This window comes from Myodes glareolus, chromosome 12 (genome assembly GCF_982192425.1).
Source record: "Myodes glareolus chromosome 12, mMyoGla1.1, whole genome shotgun sequence".
In the NCBI taxonomy this organism is placed as follows: domain Eukaryota; kingdom Metazoa; phylum Chordata; class Mammalia; order Rodentia; family Cricetidae; genus Myodes; species Myodes glareolus.
This window is the reverse complement of record NC_142037.1, coordinates 79,066,763-79,092,786: the sequence shown is the minus strand read 5'-3', so window position 1 is coordinate 79,092,786 and position 26,024 is coordinate 79,066,763. Positions and strand designations below refer to the sequence as shown.

At 42.3% G+C, this 26,024-nt stretch overlaps 1 protein-coding gene across 2 annotated transcripts in view; it reads right to left on the bottom strand.

Moving 5' to 3' along the window:
* Positions 1-26,024, bottom strand: part of Gpc6 (glypican 6) — a 1,010,052-nt gene that overhangs the window by 77,138 nt on the left and 906,890 nt on the right. Inside the window, exons 6-7 of one of the 2 annotated variants that reach the window (XM_087912307.1) lie at positions 9,400-9,543; positions 5,451-5,480 (exon numbers count right to left, since the gene is read on the bottom strand). In XM_087912307.1, coding sequence (XP_087768433.1) covers positions 5,451-5,480; positions 9,400-9,543 — 174 coding nt within the window. The remainder of the gene's footprint in view (positions 1-5,450; positions 5,481-9,399; positions 9,544-26,024) is intronic. The other variant, XM_048421923.3, reaches the window with a different exon arrangement.

The window sequence follows — 26,024 nt, the reverse complement described above, 5'->3', positions numbered from 1 at the left end:
TTGGGACTCAGGATAACAAAGTAGATGTTAGCTTAAAAATCTTGACAGGGAGTGTAGGGAAGTTGGCAGGGAGAGTTTAGGGAGTAATCTAGATCAAATTATGCATGGATGAAAATCTCAAAGAGTACATTTTTTTTTAAGAGACGAGAAAAAGGGGAAAATGGAGACTGTTGTCACCACCGACATGTCTGTTTTCTACCTGCCATAGACAGGCACCAATAGCCACCCCTGACTTTTGGAAGGCTGCCCTGGTCATGTGACTCACTTTGGCCAATTAGATATGAATGAATTCATGCATTCCTTCCTGATGGAGACATTGACAGCTACTGTTCTCCCATGGGCAAGTTCTCCAACCAGTGTATCATACCAAGCTCTCTCTAACAGCGTCTCTCACCCAGGGCCCCAGAGGAAGGGTGTTGCAGAACCACAGCCAACCAGTGGGCATCTGACACAAAGAAGAAATCAACGTGTTTGATTGCGCACCACTGTGGAGGCTCCTCTTAGACACAGCTTTGTGTTTTGAGTGGGGGTTCATCTAGATCAGTATAGCACTGAAAACTATTCTGAACCTACTGCACATAAGCAAACATTCTCTCCCCAAGTGCTTATAAGCAACCAATGGTGGAGTCTCTCACCAAGGGCCCCAGAGGAAGGGTGTTGCAGAACCACAGCCAACCAGTGGGCATCTGACACAAAGAAGAAATCAACGTGTTTGATTGCACACCACTGTGGAGGCTCCTCTTAGACACAGCTTTTGAGTGGGGGTTCATCTAGATCAGTACAGCACTGAAAACTATTCTGAACCTACTGCACATAAGCAAACATTCTCTCCCCAAGTGCTTATAAGCAACCAATGGTGGAGTTGCCTATGCTCATAGTTCATTCATTTTTCTGTCAACCTGGCTTCTATTTTGAATAACTTGGTCAGTCTTTACGCTGTAAGAAAATACCTGTAGAATCAGGCTTCTGAAGCTAATGACCACGAATGAGCTTAAGTAATAGAATTATTACATATTGCAGATCTCTCTCCACCTTTAACATTTATAAAAGGAAGTTAATTTTCACTCAAGTGGGTTTCTTTCCATTTGATTTTTTTCTACAATGTTTATGCCGGAGGTTTATTGCCAGCAGTAAAGAGTGTCCAAGTATGTTATGGGACTTGCCAAATTCCCAATGCTTTAAAATATATTCTTTGGGCCCTAGAGTCCCTTAAAAGCTGATTGATTATACAGCAAATGTATCAGAGCTGGTAGTTATGAAATATCCCATTTCTTCAGGTCTATCTCTCATAAGCATGAACATCACATTGGGGAGTTGTGGAGCAAATGTCTCAGACAGCTTGGAAGAAAAATTACTATAGGTTTTCCACGACAAGAAAAAGGTCTGGAAGCTGAGCAATATTTCATAAAAGGCCCAGGTCAACTGATGTGTCACATGAACAAACATTTTTAATTTAAGTTGTTTAGTGCAGCTTGCTTGGTAAGAGTTTTGGATCAATTCACCGAAACACCAATTTCATCTCTTGATAAGAGAAGATCCTAGGAGTGAGGAAGCAGATGAACCTCGTCATCAGAGGAGTTTATAACTGACAGCAAGGCTTCCATTTAATTTGCTCAAGATTCGGGTAGAAAGTTCTAGTGTGTGAAAGAGAAAATGAGCTGTTAGTCACAGCCTATGCCAAGGATGCTACAGCTGTTTAATGTATTCAATTTGCATACTTTGTTGATAATTATTCATTTGTTAATATTCCTCCTCCACTTTGTTTGGTGTAGTCTATCCTAGATTATGAAATCAAATTCCTATTTACTGTGTGCTAATGGTTTAGGAAGCTCTATGCTAGATGCTGTTCCCTGGAGGAGACGAAGCCTATCTGACTGACATAAAAAACAATATCTTTGGTTGATGACGCCAGCACTAACATCTCCCTGTGAAGTAGATCTTATGTGGTAGAGAGATTTACTAAATGCAATGCAACAGGGAAGAATTCAATCCGTACCTGTGAGGCTTGACTGGAGGTACAGACTGCATCAATTTGGATTTTAGCTGAAGTCTAGGAATCCTGAAAGATACTTTGAAGTCTGAAGCAGAAAGTAAACCTATTGAGATCCTGTAGAATAGACCTGAATCCATAATCGTCCTATTTAAGTTTGAGCATGGAGCATTTCATTTTTATGGCACGGAGATCACCAAAGGTTTTACTGAGGTGTTTGTGGTTGGAAGAGCATTTAACAGAGTTGAACAGGACATTTTCTTTTAGAGCGGGGTAGATTGCCTCAGGACTGATTTTAGCCCACTCGCACTGAATAAAAGCGGTGTAAAGGTCTCCCCTTTAAAACTACAGTATGTTGCTATGGTGCCATCAGGATCCGTAGGATTCTCTGGAGCAGTGATGGGGACCACGTCTGTATCATCTCCCAGGAAGTTACATGCCCAGGTCTCCTAATTGTCTTCTTTATCCTGGTAGTGAGCAAGCCCACTCAATGAAATCTAGTTATTTCCACTCTTCTTTGATGTGCCTTAAAGAATCTCTTCCCAAGGACGGGAAAATGGCCTAGCGTAGGGAGGAGCAGAGGGCTCCACCATCTCCGCAGTCTTTAGCTGGCTTCCCAGCGGTGCTCATGTTGACTTAGATTTGTACATCCTTCAAAGCCACAGAATAAGCAGCACATCGTGGAGGTAAGTCACCCCTTTTTATGGGTGTCTTCTGAGAGTCCCCAGTTGGGCCCAATCAAGTACAAACCTCCTGAATAGAAGAGGCATTTCTCTGCAGCCTCACGCTGAGCAAGCTGCAGGCAGAACAGCAAGAAACAGACTGAGTAAGTCGGGTGGCTCGGTTTTCATGTATTTTTATTTTCTCCTGGCTTTGAAAGCACACTGCATTTTGCTGCTGTAATTTCCAAGGATGGAAATGAAACTGGGGTGTCTCTGTGGGGTTTTGTAGCAAACAGATAGAGCAGGTTCAGGCAAGACACAGCAGCTCACGATCCGAAGGGGATGGAGCAGAGGCCGTTTGTTTGTAGGGGTGAATGGGGCATAATTCACTCAGCTGCACAGTCACTGGAAGCCGGCCTAACTTTGACCCAGTTATCTTTTGGAAACTAATTAAAGGAGAGAATCTGGTTTACTGTTGTTAGGAATCTTTTTCTTTCTTATTCAGGCTAAGCAAAGATGGAAGGGTGTGTGTGTGTGTGTGTGTGTGTGTGTGTGTGTTGAGCTAGAAGGGAGAAAGAAGGATCAGTTCTAACCTAAAGAGAGGGGCTGAACCACTAGAAAATAAAAGGGTTTCTTGAATCCAGCTTGACACGGTTTTGAAATGCAAAGTGGTGGAGATGCTGGAGCAGACTCCTCTGAGGTGGCTCTGAGGATTCAGATTCTAAGTGAGCAACTGTTTCTCCATCCTTTACAGCCCAGGCTTCCTAAGTCACATCCGAGTGGCCCCAGAGAGGTTTGGGAGAACATTTTTTTTTTTTTTATGACTAGCATTTTACTCTGAAAGTGGTATTAGACACACACGAGATGAAGAAAGAAGTTCAGAACGTTTGTTGCCTCATCCATTTTGTTTCAAAGCAATAATTTAAAAAAATTAAAATGGCTCTACCCTCTTATCCTTCCCTCTTCCTCTCCCAATGCTGGAGGACTGTGCATATATTAGGTCAACATTAAGGTACCTTCCTAGCCCCAAAGTGCGTATCTTGAGAGTGTTTTGCCTTTACTCAAGCCTGTATGTGGTATTATTAATAACACGTTTGCTTCTACTAAGCATCAATGAATTGAAGATGTGGCTTGTTTTTTCCAAGATCCTATCAGAAATATAATTTGGGGTTTTAATGTTTGGTGACTGTAGATGGGGATGTCCAGCAGATAAGGGGTACTAGTGTGATTACATTCACCGCAGGACATTGAAGGGGGGTACAATTCTAGGAGTGAAGGTACAAGGTCAAGGTAACCATCCAGGAAGTCACACCGGCTCGCTCATTTGCTGGGACTAACAGGATCCTGAGGCTGTTTATAGGGAAGAGCTGTGTGGTACCTGGCTGGAGAGACTCTGGCCATTCGTTTGGCCAAACTGACAGAAGCCTACCTTGCCCAGTCGTGACTTCCTCTCTCCTCCCCCAGTTATTATCAGGAACCCTTGAGTCCCTGTCCTGTCCCTTCCTCAGGGTCTTCTGTTCTAGGCTGTTCCTGTCCTAGATTTAATTCCTAGATCTTTTTACTTCATCCAAAGTGGCCTGGGCTAGGGTGTAATCATGGATGAGTGGCTACTCAGCAGGGACGGGTTCTCAGTGAGATACATGAATTCTGAAGGCGACCTTTCACACAGTACTGGGACTACCGGGTTAAGTCAGGGAGAAGGGGCTTATATTATGTCATGGGAGTGCTCCTCCAGTGAGACACCGCCTCTTCTGGTTCCAGGACAGGGCTTTGTGAAATTTGTTTTGTTTTAGGCAGAATATGTAGCCCCAGGCTGGCCTTGGACTCTCTAGGTAGCCCAGGTTGGCTTCGAACTGGGATTACAGGTATGTGCCACACTCTGGCCTAAGGATACAGGTCCTTCAGAAAGAATGTTACCATCATGAAAGAGTATTGTGAAAACCACATTCTCTAACACGTTAGTCAATGGGAACAGCCAAGACAACCTAGAACTCTTGTCTTCAGTCCGACACAGTCCACTTTCAGATAAAACAATATCCAGTACTCCCTCCCACAATACTCAAACAAATAAACAACAAACAAACATCAACAGCGAAACCAAACCAAAACAACACACCCAGTAATTAAAATAGGAACAATAACCAAATATGTGGAGAGAAACAGTTTATACCGTCAACTACTTTTTTTTTTTTTTTTTGAGACAGGGTTTCTCTGTTGCTGTGGAGCCTGTCCTGGAACTAGCTCTTGTAGACCAGGCTGGCCTCGAACTCACAGAGATCCGCCTGCCTCTGCCTCCTGAGGGCTGGGATTAAAGGCATGTGCCACCACCACCAGGCCTATCAACTATGTTTTAAGCCCCTACATTCTCCATGTCCCTGCTAATGGAAAAATTAATTCCTTGTGCATGAGAGTTGATAATGGTTTGCTTTTATTATTGATGAGATAATTATTCTCTCAGCACAAGAAGAAAAGGCCAATAGAGCCCATTGGGATGGGCTAGTTTTTCAGGCAAATGACAATAGTTTGACCACTGGAATAGAATTTAAATCAGTCATCCAATGAGGTAGTGTTCCACAAAGATTATATTGGAAACCTTGCCATTGGGAAAGAATACCAAAGCAGTTATAAGCCGTAAAGAGCAAACAGAGAGGAAACTAGGAAATGAGGTGACCCTGAACAGTGGCCAACTCATCTTAGACACGGGAAAAGGGTTAGGGTTAGGGTAGGGCAAGGTGGTGGCATTTCTCAGGAATGTTCTAGACAAATGGGATGAATGAAAGAATAAGACCAGGGCTTACACTGTGTTGCATGGTCCTCCACACAGTCCTCTGGGAAGCAAGAGGAAAACAAATTCAAAAGAGAAAGAAAAAGAGGTTATTTTATACAGCACAGCACAGCACAGGCACATTAGGCTCATTCGTTAGCCGATACTCCGTCTACTCTGCCCACGCTCTTAGCGACTTGGAGAATAACCGGGAAATCTTGACAGCCAGGACAAGGTGAGATACTGACTGGAGTTGCTTTCGATTATATCATCACAGCGTGATGAGTTAACTTCCAAGTCTCTCTCTCTCTCTCTTTTTTTTATAAGGTTGACTTTTATAAGTCACATACCTCTAAGGGCTGTAATTTAGAGTTCAGATGTGCCCTAATGAAAAAGCCGCTGTAAGTAACAGGCAGTCTCTGTCTTAGTGTTCCGGAGTGAGCACATTGTGCTCTAATTTTCTGAGCGCTTCATCTAATTGCCTTTCAGGAGGATAATGTCCAACACCTCTGTGTGTGCAGACCTGAGAATTCTAGCGGCCGTGCTGAATTGGTTTTGCACCTGGTGTTTCCACTGAGTGGAACCTTTCTAGCCGCCTAACCTCGAATCAAGGCATTTCAGAGACCCCACAGAGGATAAATCTACGTAAAGGAGAAGAGAACCAATCCCCTTCAGAGTGCAAACAATGACCTCTGGCTCACTTAACTGGTAACCCGTAGCAGCCTGTGGGGACAGGAGGGCTGCCGGGGTGAGAGACAGTGCTGAGGATAGCCTGTTAGCAGGTTCAGGTGCTGGCCTTGGCATCCCCAGTAAAATGCGGTTGGTGGCAGTGAGGACTCTGAGAGTTCCCCAGAGCCAGCTTTCTCTCAGCAGCTGCACTGACACAAACACAATCTTTTGGTTTTGGCAAAGAAAGTATGACTCGAGGGTAGTGTGTTTGAAGGCTGCCGGCTGCTGTCAGCAGCACTGCAGGCCCACACGACTTTCGAAGAAGAAATGGAAACTCTTCCTTGTGAAAGGAGAATTTCCAAGCTCCCGATGAAGGGATTGGGCCTTCTGAAAGATACCGTGTTCTTTCTGATTCTCTTCTGTGAGCTTTAGCAGGGACCTTGGGGTTTGAGACCTTTATTTCTAAAATAACCCCCTTAATTATCAGTTCACATAAAAACACAGCTTTGCACCAACTGACAGAAGAACATTTACCAACGGATTCCAGAGTCAATACCACAGGCACTGATTTAAAAGGTGTCAAGATGTCACCCGCCACCAGCATCAGAATGAAGTTATTTTCATTTACGGAAATAGGTGGGGTGTGTGGGGAGTTGTTTTAATGTCGGCTTTTAAAGCCTTTTCTCTGCTGAAACAGGGAAATCTTTTCCAATTTCCTCCTTTTCTGGGACACATGCTTCTTATAAATATTCAGGAAACATCTTTTCAGGGCAAAATTAAAACAGGAGTAGGTATCACAAGGCTTGTTTATAAACAGCAGGGACAGGCTGTAACAGCGAACAGACCCTTCTGGAGAACTCACCGGAGTTGCCCCTTGAACAGGTCCATGAAAGACCACCCCAGAATGCTCAGAAGGCAATGGCCTTGGGGAAGCCTGCGGCTGCACAGGGAGCCTCTGATGGGCGCTTGGGGCCCAGCATCTCTGTCTTAAGAAAAACCTCAGAAGAACATCTTTTGATGTGGGAACAATTGATCTTCGGAGAGAAGGAGCAGAACTGGAAGGAGGCAGGCTGATACAAATGGCTAATTCTCACATTTGAAAAGAGATCAGAGTTCCAGAACATAGACCGCGAACAAAGTGGCAGTTCTCACGTACACAGCCTGAAGTCGCACCCAGGAGGACGTTGTTCTCAGTGCAGATGGAGAGCATCCTACAACAAACTGAGCTCCTGGCTTGAATACCTACGCTCTGGGGCTGGCCCTGGGTTTTTACATATGACAGGGGATTAACCATTGTCATTTAGTGCTTGGAAAACCGGTTAAAAATATTTTCAGGGGACATAAAATAGAATGTCTTCAATCAGTTTGCTGCCAATAGTTTTCCAGACTCCTTCTGGGTATGCATTTTGAAGGTTACGCAGTGACGCCGCCACTGTGAGATTTTGAGCATGAAAATTATCAGAGCTGCATTTATTTAGTTTGTGTTTTACGGCAACAATATCGCGTGGAGTAGCAAGATTTTTTTCCTCTATTTTTTTCCTTTTATTTTTCTCATTTAAGGGTATGTGTTTATTTAGTCTAGAGAATGCTTCTTTGTTTCAACGGAAAAAATATCCACTGATTGTCATAGATATCAATACAGTGTCCACATTTAAGGCATTTTTGACTAAGTGTATAATATGCCCTAGTTTTTTTTTTTTTTTTAAAAAAAAAACTTTATCCACCTATTGTGGTGAGATTTAAGAGGAAATTTCTGTAAGAAGTTTTTGAAGTGTAAAGCAAAACTGACCTCTGTGGGCACAATTTAGTACATGAGCTGTCTAGAGCGGATCCACCTGACACCATATTCCAGTTTTCTGCTGGGGTTGGCAGACACCTTGAAGGGCACAGCCTCCTCTAATGACTGAGTTCACAGTCACTAAAGTTAGTTAATCGAACCGAGGGTTTCTGCTGAGAGAGACACACAGCATCTGTAGAGTAGAATCCAGACAGCCTACTCTACAGGAGACCAGCGTTCTTGGCAGAACTTGCCCAAGCTCTTGGTTGGTGGAGTAGAGTTGGTTGGGTAAAAGAAAACCAGTAACTAATTTTCAAATTTTCTTGAAAATGTGATAGAGGACGGACTAAGCAAGAGGGGATAGGTCAAAGCAATCACACTTAGGATTCCCTTTCCAAAACCTGTGTTGAAGAGGGGACTGTATTTGCTAATAAAGGGTAATAAATTCAAAGCATAATTTAACAGTTAACGAGAGCAACTACCCTTTCGCTTTGACACTTAATGGGCAGACCTTTATGTTGTTATATTCATTTGGTTCTTTTTTCTTCTTTAGAGAGAGAAGTGCTGAGATGTCCTTACACAGAGGCCAAACACAACCAATTTAATCTTACGAGTTCTACACTGTAGAAGGGGCATTAACTAAAACCATAAAGCCATTCATAACTGTGACTAATAACAGTATTTCATAACCAACAACCCTCAGGATTGAGTTTCTATGACACAATCAGATGTGGTTCAAATGTTGTTTGACCCTGGGGATGTATCTGTTAATTCTGCATCAGGATAATTGGCAAAACAGTATTCATGGTGCTAACAGCGCAGGTATAGCGATTGTTTATGGCATTATGAATTGAAGACATTGAATTGGAAATGATCAGACCATATTTCTTTGAAATTAAGAGCTCTTAATTTTTATCCCAAATTTGTTTTTTAAAAACACATTAAAAACTGCATTTATTATATATAGTCGCCATCACCAGATAAATTTTTCTTACATAAAAGCCACCCAGTCCTCGACACAGATTTAAATGGCCCTAAGATCCCTATTTTAAAGAGGCATTTAGAACAAAAAAAAACAAGCAAACAAACGAAAAAAAAACAAACAAACATTAATTTGGAACTTCCTGAAAGACTTTCCAAAGAGCAAGCTTAGCATATGAGGAATCATAGGAAAGTAACAGGATATTATAATCACATGAGCAATCATTTAAAGAAAAGAAATGCAGCATATGAATTAGAAATGTGGTTTTGTAATTAGACATCTGAGGGATCCAGCAACTGGGCTTCCAGAGCAACATTTCCAAAGAAATATGAAGCTGGGCTCTTAGTCACTGCGCTAGCAGATTTAGTCAGGGTTCCTAAATAAATTCATGACCTAAATGGGAAACAAAGCAAAACAAAACAACTCTTACTGTCCACCATTCTATTGAGAACAGGAGCAGGTACGATGGCTTTTCCAGCCAGCGCTAAGAATCCTGTAGCCCAGACCTCAAGGAGCAAATGACCTGGCCTCACAGTCAGCGAGCGGAGTACTCACCAGCCGGTCCAAGCTCGTGCCTGCTGCCGTGGTGGGTCGTTCCTCAGGGTTGTAGGGCCGAAAACGTGTGTTAAAATTTTCTGGGGCTGAGCGAGCGGACCTGAGAGCTGGCGCAGGTTTGGGCTGGCCGCAGCCCTGAAAGACCTAGGAGAAGCAGAGCGAGTGTCCATCGTCAGCACGAAACTGATGCTAAACTCACAACCCGGAAGCAAGCAACGCAAGGCTTGCCACATCTTTGCATGAAATTCTTACTTTCAAAAATCTCTAATTTCTACTCTCTGAATTTAAAGATGTATAAACACCTGTGGGGGAAATTGCCACACAAATACAGAGAGACCCAGCTGTGTGCGTGTCCTCCGATGGGTTTACCACATAGAACCAATTGGCCCTCACTATCAACAGATTCCATATCTGCTGAGTTGTCTTTGGAGTGGAAATTTATGTGTAAATTCTCAAATGAGTACTCATGAGAATTTGTTAATACAGACAATGTGGCAAAAACAACTGAGTGGCCCCTGTGCATGCTCTGGGACAGCCCTGAATGAAGGCTCTTTCATTTCTAGTTTCCAGGTCACACTGAAGACCAGTCCTTCTTGTGGTCCACCTGATCTATGTTCTTACACTATGTGTGCTTTTTCTGTGATTTCACTGGATAAATGGGTCCCTGGTGCAGACAGAGCTTAAACACTGTCTAGTGTGCCAGACACCAGGAAGGAAGTGATGTGTCTCATAAGGACAACACACATTTGACACACACTTTTTTTCAGCTTCGAGCTAGGTCTCTTGGGTTCAATGTTCATTAAGTATGCAGCCCTTAAATAAGGTCTCTTAAACAGAAACGAATTTGAACATGCTTCCCGTTGGGTTGTCTCGTCATACACTAACCAGCAGCATCTAGTCATGTGTTTCTCTTAGGAAATTAGGATTCAGTATATGCTAAGTCAGTTTGCCTGACCACACGGAATATAACCACTAGAAACAGCAGGAACCAACCATGAAATACGGGAAGGATAATAGATTCTTCATAGCATGGTTTCAGGATTAAACCAGTTGTGGTCCACATTCTTCAGTGATCTTGGGTTCGGCATTCAGCACACAGCCGTCTGGGAGCCACGCTATCTAACACGCCAAGTGTATTTCACATGCGGCATACCTAAGTCACCAGACTTGAGGGGCTCCCTTTGGAATAACGAAAATCTCTACTGGAAGAACTTTGTGGAAACATTCTCCTGAGCCAATGGTGTGAAAATAGGACAAGCGAATGTGGGTGAAATCCACATAATGGCATTTCCTTCTAACTTTGATGTTGACAGCTGTTCATGTCACAGTTAGGGCTGCTGTGGGAAATCAAACATTTTATTGTAATGAATTTAGGGACTGAGATGCCAGTCTTTTTCCATAGTGATTTCACTCAGGTTGGTGTGGGAATGTTTCCTTCACTCTTTCTAGATGCTTTCTCCTTTGTACCAGTTACCAAGAGATAATTCCTTTCCTAGACTTTCAGGAACCAGAGTGTGTTGGCTATTCTTGGTTGGCTCCATCTGGAACTAACTAAGACCCAAGTGCCTGGGGAGACCTGTGAGGGATTTTTTTTTCTTACTTAAATCATTTGAAGTGGGAAGACCCAATTTTAACCCAATTCTTTGGAGGTAGGAAGATTCACTTTTAACTTGGGCCACACCTTCAGCTCATAGCCTATATGAGAACATGGAAGATGGATGCGTAGCCTCTGCCTGGCGGTTCTCACTCTTGCTAAGTCCCCCGCTTTACTAGCATTAGAGCCTAATTCTTCAAGATTCCAGCATTTACTGAAGACCAGCTAAGACACCCAGCATCATCACGGACTGAACAACTACTAGATTCTCGGACCTTCCCTAGTAGACAGTCATTGTGGAACTAGCTGGACAACGGTCATAAGCCACTCCTATAAATCCCATATATATGCATGTATGTAGTACACATATATTCATTTTATAATACATTATATAATATATATTATATTAACACTCTACAGAACCCTAAGACACATAGCAAACCTTTTAAGAACATATTAAAGTATATCTTTATGTTTCTAACATTTGTATACAGGAGATGATTATTTTCTCCCAGGTGCTTTTTAAAAGGCCAATGCCTGCTCCTGGAAACCTAGACAGCTACCAGTGGCTAGTGAGGTCATGCATCTTGTATGCAAACCTATAGCCACCAGTTCACTAACCTAGCAGAATCCCTACTGTATTCTAAATATTTATCTTTATTCCCACAAGTAAGTGTAGCTCTCAGCCATCAGCAAAGTTCTCTACGACAGACAGAGACCATTACAGAAAATGATAAACAATCAAAATGCAGAGAAAAGTGATTGGTACCCAGCGTCACTGATTCACCGACAACACAGCTCTTTCACTTAAGGCTCAGGGATCATGGATAAAGAGCAGGTTAGGAAGACGGCAACAGTCCGAGGGACAGGATGTCTGCTGTGATAGTTCCTCTCCTGAAATTTAGGGAAGCTAAACCTAGGTATTCTCAAAACCATGTCTGTCTTAACGAGACCTAGAATAAGAATGATAACAGCATACACGCTAACATGCAAGGGGGACATCTCAAAGGACCCCAACCCTAGCAAAAATAAATCTACGGGCAACAAAGGAATGTTAAGAGTCAGTCTTCTCTAAGAAAGAGGTCCCTAGTTGGTTATCCAATACCACAGAGTCAGCCCTGAAATCTATACACACAAGAAATCTTACATTGACTAAGCGGTTGTAGTTATATGTTTAGTTCTAAATTTAGGAAAAATGTATATAGTAAGAATTAAAGAAAAAAAAAGGCCAGAGGTCATGAATTTGAGGGAAAGCAAGGAGTACATGGGAGGAATTGGAGAGTAGAGAGGGAAAGGAGAAAATGATGCGTTTGTATTTTAATTTCAACTGAAGAAACTTTCCTCAACTATTTGTGGCCATTCTTATCCCACACATGCAAATTTGCAGTGTGCTCATTCTTGTGTTGTTATTTGATTCTGTGTTGTTCAACTTGAAGCATTTGTCATCCTGCATATTATGTGATCGCCCTGAAGGACGCAGAGAGCCCTTGAGTGCCATTCCCCATGACAAATTCCATCTCGAGACACAATCCATTTTGCTTCACCACTACAACTAATTTCTCTTTCTTGCATTCAAACTTCTTCTTCAACTCAGCATTTTGCAGCAGAGGGATACTTTGTCTTGGTGTTCTTGGAGGCTGGTCTTAACACACTATTGATTATTCTTCTCTCTCCCAGTTTCTGAAGTTGATGGTGTAACCAGTGTGATAAAGATAGTGGGCCCTTTCTTCCCCAGTGTTTAAATCACTTCCTTGTACCAAGGTCACCGCTGATGGAGGGTCTTACCATCCCCAAAGCTCCAGGGGGTCTGTTGAGCGGGCTGTTTCGGATTGCTTTGAAAATGACACCTGACTTTTAAGAAATATAAAGATAGAGCAGGGGATTAATAGCAACGGCCTTGCTGAGATTTCGAAGGCCTGGCCATGGGAAGGGTTGATAGACTCTCTAACCGCAGCTCAGGAAGGGAGAGTCTGACTCAAGGAACCCAGGGAAATCACAGGAATGCAGATTCCCTCAAAGAATGGATTCTGGGGTTCTGGGGGGAGGTTTCACATGTGGTGGTGGATTTGTTTGGCAAGTGTTAACCGATCACAGAGTACTTAATACAGCCTGCTAACTTTCCATTATTAATGCCTAGTTTAGATTTTGGAGGGTAGCTTCGAAGCAGGAATTTCTGGGTCTATGGCCAAGCCAAAGAAAAGGCTCACTTTCTCCCCATCGATATCACCATGCTACTGATCCTCTAAATCTGCTGGGAATGTTCATAAAAACTTGTTCACGACGACCTCAAAGTTTGACTATCCCTAAACAGACATACTACTCCACTCTTAGAAGAACAGACCCAGTATAAGACAGACCCTCTCGTGGGAGGGTTCCAAGCTGGTTACAATCTATATTGCTGAATTCTGAGAAATTCAATGAGAACAGGTACAAGAGGCCCCTGAGTACCAGTTTGTCTGCTCTGTCTGGAGGATGATGGAAGACTTCTGTGCCAGTGTCATGAAGAGAACCAATTAAAAACAAACCTCATGTCCATTCTGCAGCCGAGAACACACAGAGTGAAACTCACAGTTCCCCATAGAACGCACATTGTCTGAATATCTGTGTCCCTCCAGATCCCTAAATTGAGACCTCATCTCTGACGGAGTGGGAAGATGGCGGGTAGTGAATAGGATCAGTGACCTTACAGCGGAAAGACTGCTGTTCATGTTGTCTGCTTCATTGTATATTGTCATATTAGCCTGCAGACAGTAAGACAACATGTAACCCATTAGCTAGAAAAGTGTTTAAAAACATGGGGTTCATAGGGTGTGTAACAAATGGAATTATTAGCCAGAAATTTGGAGTATTTCTGTTTTCTGAGTCTGCTAAAATAGCTCAGTGACCACAGAGACCTAAGTCTAGGTCAATATAAGGGGCCTCAGTAGCTGAGGTACCCAGTATTTTATATTTTGAACAAAAGAAGAAATAGGTGACAATCTGTAATATGATAGGCAGGTTCTGAGGTTAAATGAGAGTAGATCAAGTGGTGGGCTAGAGATGCAAGCTTAGCTTTAGATGGTTTTTAGAGTCCTGAAGCTGTGTTTATCAAGGGAAAGCGGAGGGACAAATGGCTAATGGATGGGGTGAGACCAGCTTGAGTTGTGTGGATAAATAGAGGAGCTCATAAATCTATGAGCGCCATCTTTCTCTTCCGTTCTGAATATGTGTGTGTGATGTATGTGTGTGTATGTACGTATGTGTATGTATGTATGTATGTATGTATATATGTGATTTTTTTGTTTTTGTTTTTATTTTGGTATTTCGAGACAGGATTTCTCCTGGCTGTCCTGGAACTAGCTCAGTAGACCAGGCTGGCCTTGAACTCACAGAGATCTGCCTGCCTCCGCAACCCCCGTGCTGGGATTAAAGGCCCAGTGCTGGGATTAAAGGCGTGCATCACCATTGCAGGGCCCCTCCTCCGTTTAACAGAGATAATAATGCCATTTACCACATTGGCATGTAGTTGTGTTCAGATGCAGATTATGAAGCAGGACCTCACAACCCACTATCTGGAAAACAAGTGCTTGATAATTACTACATAATTACACAAGTCTGTAACTTATACTTCCTCTAAATGACCTAAAAAAAAAAAGTGAAAAGGAACACATCTGGCCTGGTCTTTTTTTTCCTCTTCTTTTTTCTAGATGTTTATTTATTTACTTAAAAAAAACTCAACAAACTTAAGTATATGTGCCTGTGTGTGGGCTTATACACATGAGTGTAGTGCCCACAAAGGCCAGAAGATGGCATTGAGTTACCTGGAGCTGAAATTAAAGCCACTAAAGAACTTCCAACGAGAGAGTCAAATTCGGGTGCTCTGGAAGAGCATCTTCCTTATCGATTCTCAAGGCCCTGATCTGTGTTTCCCCACACAACATTATTCATAGGAGATCAAAGATGTGGCAGAAGCCACAGAGTCCGTGTGTTAACTTAGGAACATTCACTGGGGTGTGTGTTCAGGATGTTATGTGGAGGGTGGCAGGGTTCCTCCAGGAAGTTCCACCTCAAGATGAGAGGGGCTCAAGCCTGCTGAGAGAAATGAGATTCGGATAGAACAGCCTTAAAGGTTGGTGCTGCCGCTCCTCAGCACAGGTCGGAAATGAGTCTTTTTTTTTTTTTCACTGCAAAACAGAAGTTTCTAGAAGTTGTAACAGCAGGCTATATACTTAAAAGGTAACACCTCTTTAGACCCACCCCTTTAAAAAGTAGCCACAGTGTTCCTTTCTGCCTGATTTACTCGAAGAAATAAATATGGAAAGGGATAATTAGATAGCCCCAGAAAATATTTAGAAACTTCATTGTAGACCAATGCCATGGATACTCAAAGAAACAATCTTTCTGGGCTGGAGAGATGACTCAATGGTTAAGAACATGGCCTGCTCTTCCAAAGGTCCTGAGTTCAATTCCCGGCAACCACATGGTGGCTCACAACCATCTGTAATGAGGTCTGGTGCGCTCTTCTGGCCTGCAGACATACTCACAGACAGAATATTGAATAATAAATATATAAATATTTAAAAAAAGAAACCATCTTTCCTATACAGCCAACCCCAAAGACTTTGGCTTTGGGGAGCACCCTGCCTCATGGTTCTTCTCCTTCTGAGGAGATGATGTCTCAAAAGTCTCTTGGCATTTTGAGAGAAAGACACTGACATCGAAAGGGAAGCACCGAAGGAAGAGACAATTTTATCGTTTTATAGAGAGGAGGGGGAGAAGGGTGGACAAGGGGAGGAGAGGGAGGAGGAGAGGGGCAATAGTAAGAGGTGTATTGATAACAATTTGCATTTAGTCATTGGTTTCTTAATGTATTTAGAACCTAAACACCAAAATCTATTACCATACTTCTCATAGGCAAATACAACATTCATCTTTTCAGAGGTACCTACAGCTGTCTCCCTGTCCTCTTGGTCTCTGCCTTGTCTTTGTTACTTTGAAGACATATTCAGCGAAGTCATTATTGACCACTTGAGAGACAATGCTTGTAGATAGTCTCTGTTTCAGCGGATGTTTGAAAGCATCCCCATCTCTGTACCTTCTAATCAGTGGGTTTTTACTAAGTCAAAAACTATGGTTAACACATATCATTTTGAAATTTGAAAGTGGAGCCCTGGTGTTTTATTTTAAATACAGATGACTGGATGACTCTTGCCTGGATTCACTCAGACTTGACGTTTTGAGACTACATGGTGTTTTCTTTATTTATTAGATTCTAATTTGTATTCCAGTGTTGATGACTTCACTCTCTGTGTGAAGACTAACTGGGGAATTCACTCTATTTCATTTATATCCAAGGGAACAAAGAATCAGTGAGCCAGTACAGGGTTGTGTAGAATGGGTCCAGGTGTGACGGGTATTTCTGTAACACAGAACTGTGGGGCAGCAGACAAGTGTTTTGGGGATTTGAAGTGTTACGATGAAATATCTTCAACGGGATCATTCATAAATATCAAAAACGTCTGTAGTTCTAGAGGCTGGGAAGTGTCAGGTCTAAGTACCAGCAATTCATAGATGGCACCTTCTTGCCCAGTCCTGATTTAGCAAATGAACCAGTGAAAGACCCCATTCAGGTCTCTTTCATAAGGGATACTCCTGTAATTATAGTTAAATGTTCCAGGAGTTAACTTTCAACATAAATATTGGGTGATAAATACATTTTGACTATAGTAAGTCACTAACAAGAACTTAGAAGTTTGAAGTATGAGCATTAGTCCTTCATCTTAAACTCGGACGACACTGGGACAAGATGACTTCCCAAGTTTCAGAGTCATTTTAAAGATGAAATATGAAGCTTAGTGAACTGAAAAAATGAAATACAAAGGCTTGTTATTTTAACTGACACAATCTGTAATTACTCATAGAAATACTGACTAACAAGTCAAATGCATGGATTGCACAGAGCTCTGGGTGAACAATTTAAGCTCTACGAAAAATAGAATCTGAAACATTTTATCACCGTATCCCAGCTTCTATGCATTCCCAGCACATAGCGTGTGTTTTTAAAAAATCAGAAACGAATAACTACAAGTAAGTAAGAGTTTTAGCATCATCTCCCCATTTTGCATTTGTTGAAGTCACCTAGCATGTGGTCACCAGTAATGAGGAGTAAAAGCAGGAAAGGGAAGTAAAGAAACCTGGGAGTATCCGTGGGAAGCCCTTCACTACACCTGAGAGTATCCGTGGGAAACCCTTCACTACACCTGGGAGTATCCATGGGAAACCCTTCACTACACCTGGGAGTATCCGTGGGAAACCCTTCACTACACCTGGGAGTATCCATAGGAAACCCTTCACTACACCTGGGAGTATCCGTGGGAAACCCTTCACTACACCTGGGAGTGTCCATGGGAGACCCTTCACTACACCTGGCAGTGTCCATGGGAGACCCTTCACTACACCTGGCAGTGTCCATGGGAGACCCTTCACTACACCTGGGAGTGTCCATGGGAAACCTTTCACTACACCTGGGAGTGTCCGTGGAGACCCTTCACTACACCTTCACACACTTCATCTCAAATAAGCCATTGTCTCCTCCAAACCATAGTTGAATATTTCTTCCTCAGCCTGAAGAACTCCGGCAAACCATGCACCCATATGAAAAATACAGCTGTTGTCTTTGCCCCATTTACTATGCCGAGTTAAATCCAAGCTCAATAAACAACTTCACTAAAATTAATAACTAGAACAAAAATCCTAGTTCTTGATCATTTGATAAGCTATTTATAAAAATTAATAAGCCGGTTAGGAAATGGAAGATCTCACTTACAAATTAGTTGTATTGGCTCTCTGGTTGGTAGATTAAGCTAAGAGTTACAGGTTCTATGCCTATTAGAGTCACCCGTGTGTTACAGAATGCCAGAAACTTTAGAGAACTGAACCTCGTCAAGAGAATTTTTTGCCTATATATATTTAACTATATTTTTTTCACCTGTTCCCTTAAACGAAGAACTTCAAGATCCATCTTTGGCACATTCAAATTGCTTGCATCACCATTCTTGTGTTTTGGGTCCATCTCTGAATAAAATAAGAGTTCTTTGAATGTGAGCACTGTGGTAGTGACAGTCACTCTATAATTAAGATGTCTGGGAAGTCCCTAAGTGTTGGGCTGTGTATACAACATAAACACACTAAGAAAGGGGTTAATTCACATCCATGGCATGATGGAGTAAGACAATGTAAAACGTCATCACGCCACCGAAAATGATGTACAATTTAAAACGTATCTGTTGTCTACTTCTAGGATGTTTTAAGTTCATTGGACAGCAGTGAACTGTGAGTACTAAAACTAAAAAACATGAACATGAGTGGGTTGGAGGGATTACTGGGACTGGATCCAGAGATCAGCCAATGGCATTGGTTAGATCAAAATGGTAGGTCATTTGGACTCTTTACAAAGAGTTTGTTCCTAACATCAACATTGTCTGGGCAGAATCCTGGCCAGGAGCACTCCTTCATTGTAACAGCTGTATTCTTTCCCTGCTGTCAATCACCCAAATCATCCAACTCGAGCAGAGCTGAAGGCCTTTTCTCAGTGAGAATGATAGCAGCGGAGAGATGACGCGGTATTACAAGTGCACACTGCTGCTGCAGAGGACCTGACTTCATCCCCAGGACCCACATTAGGTGGCGCACAGCTACCGGTGAGTCCAACTCCAGGGGTCTGACACTCTTTTCAGGTCTAGGTGGGCACTGCAGTCATCTGTGCATACCCATGCATAGAAACCCATACAATCACAAATAAAGTAACCATCAAAGTGGAAGAGGTGACCGAAATGTATGTTTGTGTAAGGATATTCACATGTTTATGTAGGTAAATGTGAGTAGCCTCAAATATTTCCAAAGGCAGTTCATCAAGTTAGTAACTAGAGGACTAGCATATTATCAATAAATGGAACTTTCCCCAGGGTGTAAGTTCACAATAGGTCTTCCCTGGTTGCTCACAGCCTCCCGCTAACGTTTTAAGCCACAAAGTCCTGGATGCTACTTAATGATTCTGATAACTATTCTTTCTTTGGTCTGACACATCGTCCTGGATACAACTTAACAGTTCTGATAATTATTCTTTCTTTGGTTTAAAATCATTGGATTAATGATACAAACATTTCAAATCCCCAGATTTTCATTGTTGTTTAGGTTGGCCAGTCTCTTCGCGGAATGCCTTGTCTTACACCATCTTTTCACCCCTTCATTTCGGAACAATCTCCTTCCTCCTTCCAACCTGTCTTCCTGTCTTCCCTCCTCTTTCTCATCATTATTCTTTCTCTTTTCTTCCTGACTCATGTTTTTCTTTCCTTAAAGATGGATTGCAGTGGTTCCCTGGCCAACTTCTCTGGCAAACTCGGAGTCCCTGGACGGCTTCAGCATCCTGTTAAGAGAATTCAGGATTCTGAATCAAGCCAAGCCATCAGTTTTTGTCTTGGTCACTTTTTACTGACTTTGGTTTCTCAAAAGCTGGCTGCCATGTACATTTTAAGGTTTAAACAATTTACTTCCAAGGCTTAAACAGCTTGGTTCCAGGGTACGTCAGATGTACTGCGTACTTCTTAAAATCTTTTCTTCAATAAAAACAAATTCTTTCCATTGGCTTGAGACCTTTTTTTTTTCTTTTTGGTTTTGCATTCCTTACACTGCAGGATATCTTGATATTCTTTCCAAATGATCCGAGGGCAGAGTTTCAAGGAACTGAGCATAACATATTTTAGTGTATGGAGAGAAAAGAAGCCCCATTTCTCTCTGCCTAGTTAAGTGATTATTTCACATGCTCTTTGTTTATAAGGTTGAAAGAACTTCTTTAAGGTCACTTGGCAGGATATAAGTAAACGCATGAATCACATCAGCTTGGTTGTGAACCATTCACCCCATGATTCAGCAAATAGACACAAACTTAGCGTTATGCTGGCCAAAATTAAGTAGCGTGGATATGAATCTCAGACATGTCCTCTCTCTCGTGAGTGTTTTGACAAGAGAGCAGGGAGCTGGAAAGCTAGCAGTGTAAAGGGAATGCCCAGAAGGAAGAATCGGTCCAGGTTTGAGAATCCAGGGAGCTTCCTAGAGCAGCAGTGTGGGGACCGGATCCTGTTGCTGATGAGGAGAATTGAGGCATTTCTAGTAATTTTGCAAATAAATTGCTAAACATGATCATTAAACATTATGTTGCATACACTTACATAAATAATACTATATATTTATATGCATCTATCTATCTATCATCTATCTATCTATATGAAGCTTCCTCCTTCCTATACTTCCTAATCACTGGACTGTTCTCTATACTTCTGAGGATTTTTGTTCTAACCACACTTACAAGGCAGGGCTGCTTTATCATGGTGTGTCTCTCTGTGCTCAGTGATATCATGTCCGGGTTTGGAAGTAGCCATAACAAGGGCATTTACACCAAGGGAGTTGGCCAACTCTTCAAGCAGAAGTTGTTCCCGCAGAGGCAAATCCTTCACAGGCACAGAGGCTACCCGAGGCTGTGATTCCATGAGTGTCAGGCCAGATCACAATTCCTTAGGAGAAAGGAAGTGATCAGAAGCATGAACAAGGACTGTGTGTTTGTGAGAATGGGAAGAACCTGTCTGGGAGAAACATGGAACTGGACAAACTTCCTTGCAAAGCAAGAAGAAGTTGAGAAAAAATTTCCATGAGACACAGAAAATATGTTTATTTCTCTGCTCCTGAAGACACATTGAGTGTTGAATTACACTGAGTTTCGCTAACCCATTCTTGAGTGGAGTACGTTACATAGAATCTCACCCTTTGCCTTTGAGGTGAAAGAAAGTCTCCAGGTAAATCCCCCTACGTTAGAGATAATAAAAGCTTTTCTTTATCATCAAAAGGGGAAGCACTATTAGAACCTCTTTTTCAAAGGAAAAAAAAAGCTAAAACTAGTTTTCTTCAATACTTTTTTTATACATTAGCATATTTGAGCTTTCCTTTTGCATTATAAAAACTGGTTTTTTCCCTAAAGAAAGTCTGATTTCTTATGCTCAGGATACCACCTTGCGTCTCTGTTGACTTCCTGTTGCCTGCAAGATGTAGGACTCTCAGCTACAGCTACAGCACCACATCTGCCTGCATGTTGCCATGATCCCCACCATGATGCTAATGGACTGAACCTCTGAAACTGTGAGCCACTCCAACGAAATGTTTTCATTAATAAGAGTTGCTGTGGTCATGGTTTCTCTTCACAGCAATGAAAACCCTAATTAAGATACAACTCTGGTTCTCATATAATTTAGAATACTGGTCAGGAGAAAGAAAGTAAAAAAAAGAAAACAAAAAACAAAACCAACCAACAAACAAAAAACCAAAAAAAAAAAAAACCCATAACATATGAATACTCTGATTTCCTTACAAAGAACACATGTAATAAGGAACCCACAAAATGGAAAGAGAAGACACTGCTGGAGTAAAAAGATAAATTCTAGGTAATGTCCTCTGATAGGAAAGAAAATACTTTTACTATTTGAGTTTTCAAGATAGTGTTTATCCCTAAAATCCTTGAAAGAGAAAAGGTACAGGGAAGAGAGTTGGGGAGGGAGAGCTATAGAGGAACAGAGCTGGGGGGGGGCACTAAACTTAATGCTGGGAGAAAGGAGGCGGAGTCAGAGGGAAGCCATGCAGACCTGCTGGAGCCAGACAGAACTTTACCCGGTAAGCCACAGCTGCGTGGTGATACAGATATTACTAGAAATGGGTTAAATTAAGATATAAAAGTTAGCCAATAAGAAGCTAGAGCTAATGGCCCAAGCAGTGATTTAATTAATACAGTTTCTGTGTGATTATTTTGGGGCTAAGTGGCTGGGAACCAACAAACGGCCTCCCCACAACAACAGAAGTTGCTATATTCTCTTTAATGTTCTTCTAGGTTTTTTGTTCTTCTTTTGAGCAACACAATCAGGAAGAATAGTTTAGAGAAAATTAAGTACCTTAAGGCTGTCTCACTCCTCCAGAATGGGCACCATACTCATCTATACTAGCTGTTAATTGAATAGAAGGGCTTCAGTTGGAATTTATTAAGTTTAGATTCTATCAGAAAAACTAATCTTCCTGAGTTAGATTTGAAATTATCCCTAATAATCTATCCGGTGGAATCAGTTTTATCTTCCCTGAGATGATAAGAGGAAGATTATCAACAGATCCAAAGTTCCAAAGCAGAAACTTGATTCAGGGAGCCTCCCCACCCACCACCATTTCTTTAGAGACTTTCCACCAATGAGCAGTTTTGAACTGCTTTCCTCTGGGCGGGATACCGGGCAGTAGTAAGAGCTCCCCCTTGTCTCTCATGAAAATTGCGAAGCTACTGAATGTGATGTCTTTGTACTTGAACTATCTACTTCTTCTTTTCCTCCACAGGCTCCCCAGAGTGTGCCAGGCCACGCTCCCTCCTGCAGCTGGTACTGCCAGTGCTGAGCACATTTGGTCCTGGCTGGAGAAGCTTATAAAGGAAACTATGGCATGCTGGGTAAATCTTTTTCCTTTTGATCTGGGCAGATCTGGCTGCATCACAGCTCTGCCCACTTGCTGTCTGACCTAAGTCTAACTGTTTCATCTCCGTAAATTTAACATTGCTTTTCGATGAACAAGCAAATGGGTGCTTCACAGGATTCCAGGGAGGCTTGGAACTAAATCTCTAGAAAAGGCATAGAGAGAGAAACTGTCAGCAAAGCAAGGGCACAGTTTCCCTTCTATAGTGTTCCTTGTGCCCGGAACATGCTGTGATATTTGCTGAATGGATACAGTCAGAGTTCAACCAATAGTAACTATGATGGCTTTCATTGCTACTTGTCATTCTGTGCTACCGAGGAAACAGCAACAACAAAATTAATGCGTTTCAGTCCCCACCCTTTCACAACGTATATGCATATACAAATATTTCACAATGAGAAAAGAAACCTAGAGTTTTAAATCAGTGTCATGTCTTAGAGCATTTTATAACTTTGTTGCACACTTGGGCACAGACAATATATGTTCCAACAGAATCTTCTTGGACCTCATTCTGAACTGCCTCTCTGAGGGATCAATAGCAGAATGAAAAGGATTTGATAAGCCCACTGCAAGCAGACCTCGTACAAGACAGGGCATAACTATCCACAGTGGGAACGGACTTTTTCCTCGTCTGTAAACCTCACATTCACCATCGCAATTATGAGGCAGAAGAGGATTGGTTCTCCTTCCTCTAAATATGATGAGAACATTTAAGGAAAAGGCATCTCTTATCTTAAGGTGGTCTGTTCATATGTGTGTGTGAGTGCATGCAAGAGTGTGTGCATACACACATTCGTGTGTGTGTGTGTGTGTGTGTGTGTGTACTACTAAAACTAGAGGAAAGATGGGAAGAAATGAATGACTACACCGGACAAGAGAAACAGAGACATGCAATTAGAATTTGTCTTCCTGGAAAGCATTGAACATCATAAAGGGAAACAGACAATCAGCTCGAGGTCCTCCACAGTTGGCACCTCTGTTTCATTAGCTTTTGCTAGTTTTTCAGAAGGCCACTGAATGTTCTTTATATATTGACTTTCTTGGAGAGCCTGGCTATTCTTTTCCCCGTCTTCTCTACTCTCCTGTAGCTCCATCCACTCATTCTTCTCTATGTCAGGCTATCAGATTCACTGTTCTGTTGTCAGTCCACCTATCATGGTGCCACTGTGACCCTTCCTACGGCACTGTTCATGTGTGTGACCTTACAGGCTGTGACTGTGACCCTTCCTACTGCATGTTCTCATGTGTGTGACCTTACAGGCTGTGACTGTGACCCTTCCTACTGCATGCGCTCACGTGTGTGACCTTACAGGCTGCCACTGTGACCCTTCCTACTGCATGCGCTCATGTGTGTGACCTTACAGGCTGTGACTGTGACCCTTCCTACTGCATGTGCTCATGTGTGTGACCTTACAGGCCCTATATGGTTTTCTGCCTTCATTATGGCATTTCTCACGGAATCTGTCACTTTTTAAAACAGCAGTACTATTACGATAGTTAAGTAAATTCCATTAAAAAATCTTATTCATATTTTGCTGATAAAAACCCCACCTCATTGACCTCTTAGAGAATTTGCTGGTAGACTACTTCATTTAAATTACACTTAATAATAGTCTATAGGCTTGAAATTTGTTACAAGAGTAGATTTCTCAGCACACACACTCACACACGCACACACCCACACCAAAACCAACCAACCAACTAAGCAACCAACCAACCAAACAACCACCACCAACAACAACAAAAAAACAGGATGTGAAAATGTCCTGCCAATTAGCTTGATTTAGCATTTCTACAAGATAGACATATTGTAAACATCATGTGGTATTCTGTAAATAAACAGAATTGTTTTTTTTTAAATAAAGATGTATATATTGTAAAGAATATAATCTAGGCAACACACTCTTCAGATTTGTTTGGTCTCTTTCTTTCTTCTCTTTCTTTTTCCTGTGTGTATGTGGGGAGAGGGGTAAGGCAGATCTGGTCTGAAACTCACTATGCAGATTAAGTTGGCACCTCAGCCTCATTGACATCTGTCTGCCTCTGCCTCTCGAGTGCTGATATTAACCGTGTGTGCCTACACGTCCAACAGAATATGGTTAATGTAATGGTTTGAATGAGAATGGCTCCCATAGGCTCAGATATTTGAATGGTTGGTCCTCAGTTTGTGGGAATGTTTGGGAAAGATGAGGAAATGTTTTCCTAATTAGGAGAAGGTTTTGTTGGAGGAGGTGGGCCACTGGGGGTAGACTTTGAGGATTTCAAAAATCCATTCCAGCCCCCCCTCCTTTTTTGCCTCCCCTCTCTGTGTATGCATGCATCTCTCTGCCTCTGTCCCTGTCCCTCTCTGTGCCTGCTGCCTGCGACTGATGATGTAAGCCCTCAGTTGCTGCTCTAGAGCCCGTCTGCCTGCTACCATGCTTCCCACTATTAATATCATGGACTCACCCGCTGAGGTTAGAAGCCAGCCCCCAATTCAAAGCTTTCTTTTACAACCTGCCTTGGTTATGGTGGTTTTTCCATAGCAATAGAACTAAGAACCAATCAGCAAGAGAGTTGCTTTCTTCCGAGTTCTCCAGAGTTAACTTAGTAGAGTTTCCTTCCTTTCTCCCTCCCTCTCTCCTCACTTTTTTCTAAAATTATTTCTACAAGCATTTGGCAACAGCTTCCATGCTCCATGTCCAGGGCTGGGTTCTCAGTGCACAGGACACACACAGCAATCCTTGCCCCTTGTGACTAGTGATGTCAAAAGAAGGTTGCTGGGGAGCAAGTGCCAAACAGATGTGTAGTTCTAGTCTGTAATAGATGGCATAAGAATTGTCCAGATGGGGGACTCACAAGAGGAATCAACTGAGAGGGGACAGAAGGGAGGGACATCATAGGCAGGGGAAGCCACAAGAAGCTGAGACAAGAAGCTGAGACACAAACCAGGGAGCTGTGCACACAGGCAGAGGCAGAAGACACAAGATCTTGCCGGGCTTTGGGTTCCACCCCAGAGGTAGAAGGGAGATGCTTAAAGGTGAAGCAGAGGTGCTCTACCTGGTTTGTGCTTGCAAATACCTCAACTACTAAATGAAGGACAGATTTCAGTGGCTTTAAGAAAGAAAGCCAAGGGACCAGTTAGGAAGCAGGACCAGTGGGATGCTATCTTACTTTTTATTTATTTAATAATCAGGGATTCTTGAAAAATCCAGTAGTAGGAACTTGATATAAAAATCTGTCCGGTCACTGGGGAGCAAGGGGCACACTCATATCACCTGCAATGGTCTGGCATGATACTGTTTACTTGTTTATGCGCTGGTTCGCCTGCTTCCTATCTGTCTTTCCTTCTGAAAATGGTCTTTGATGTAGAAGCTGAGCCTAGTCTACTGTGGATTGCGAATACATATTTACGTTTGAGTTGATGAATTAAGAGGCAGAAGAACGACTTGAACGTGTGCATGCACAATGGACACAGGCATCTACTTCTGAGAAGCAGGTCTCGGCCGTAGATAGTACTGTC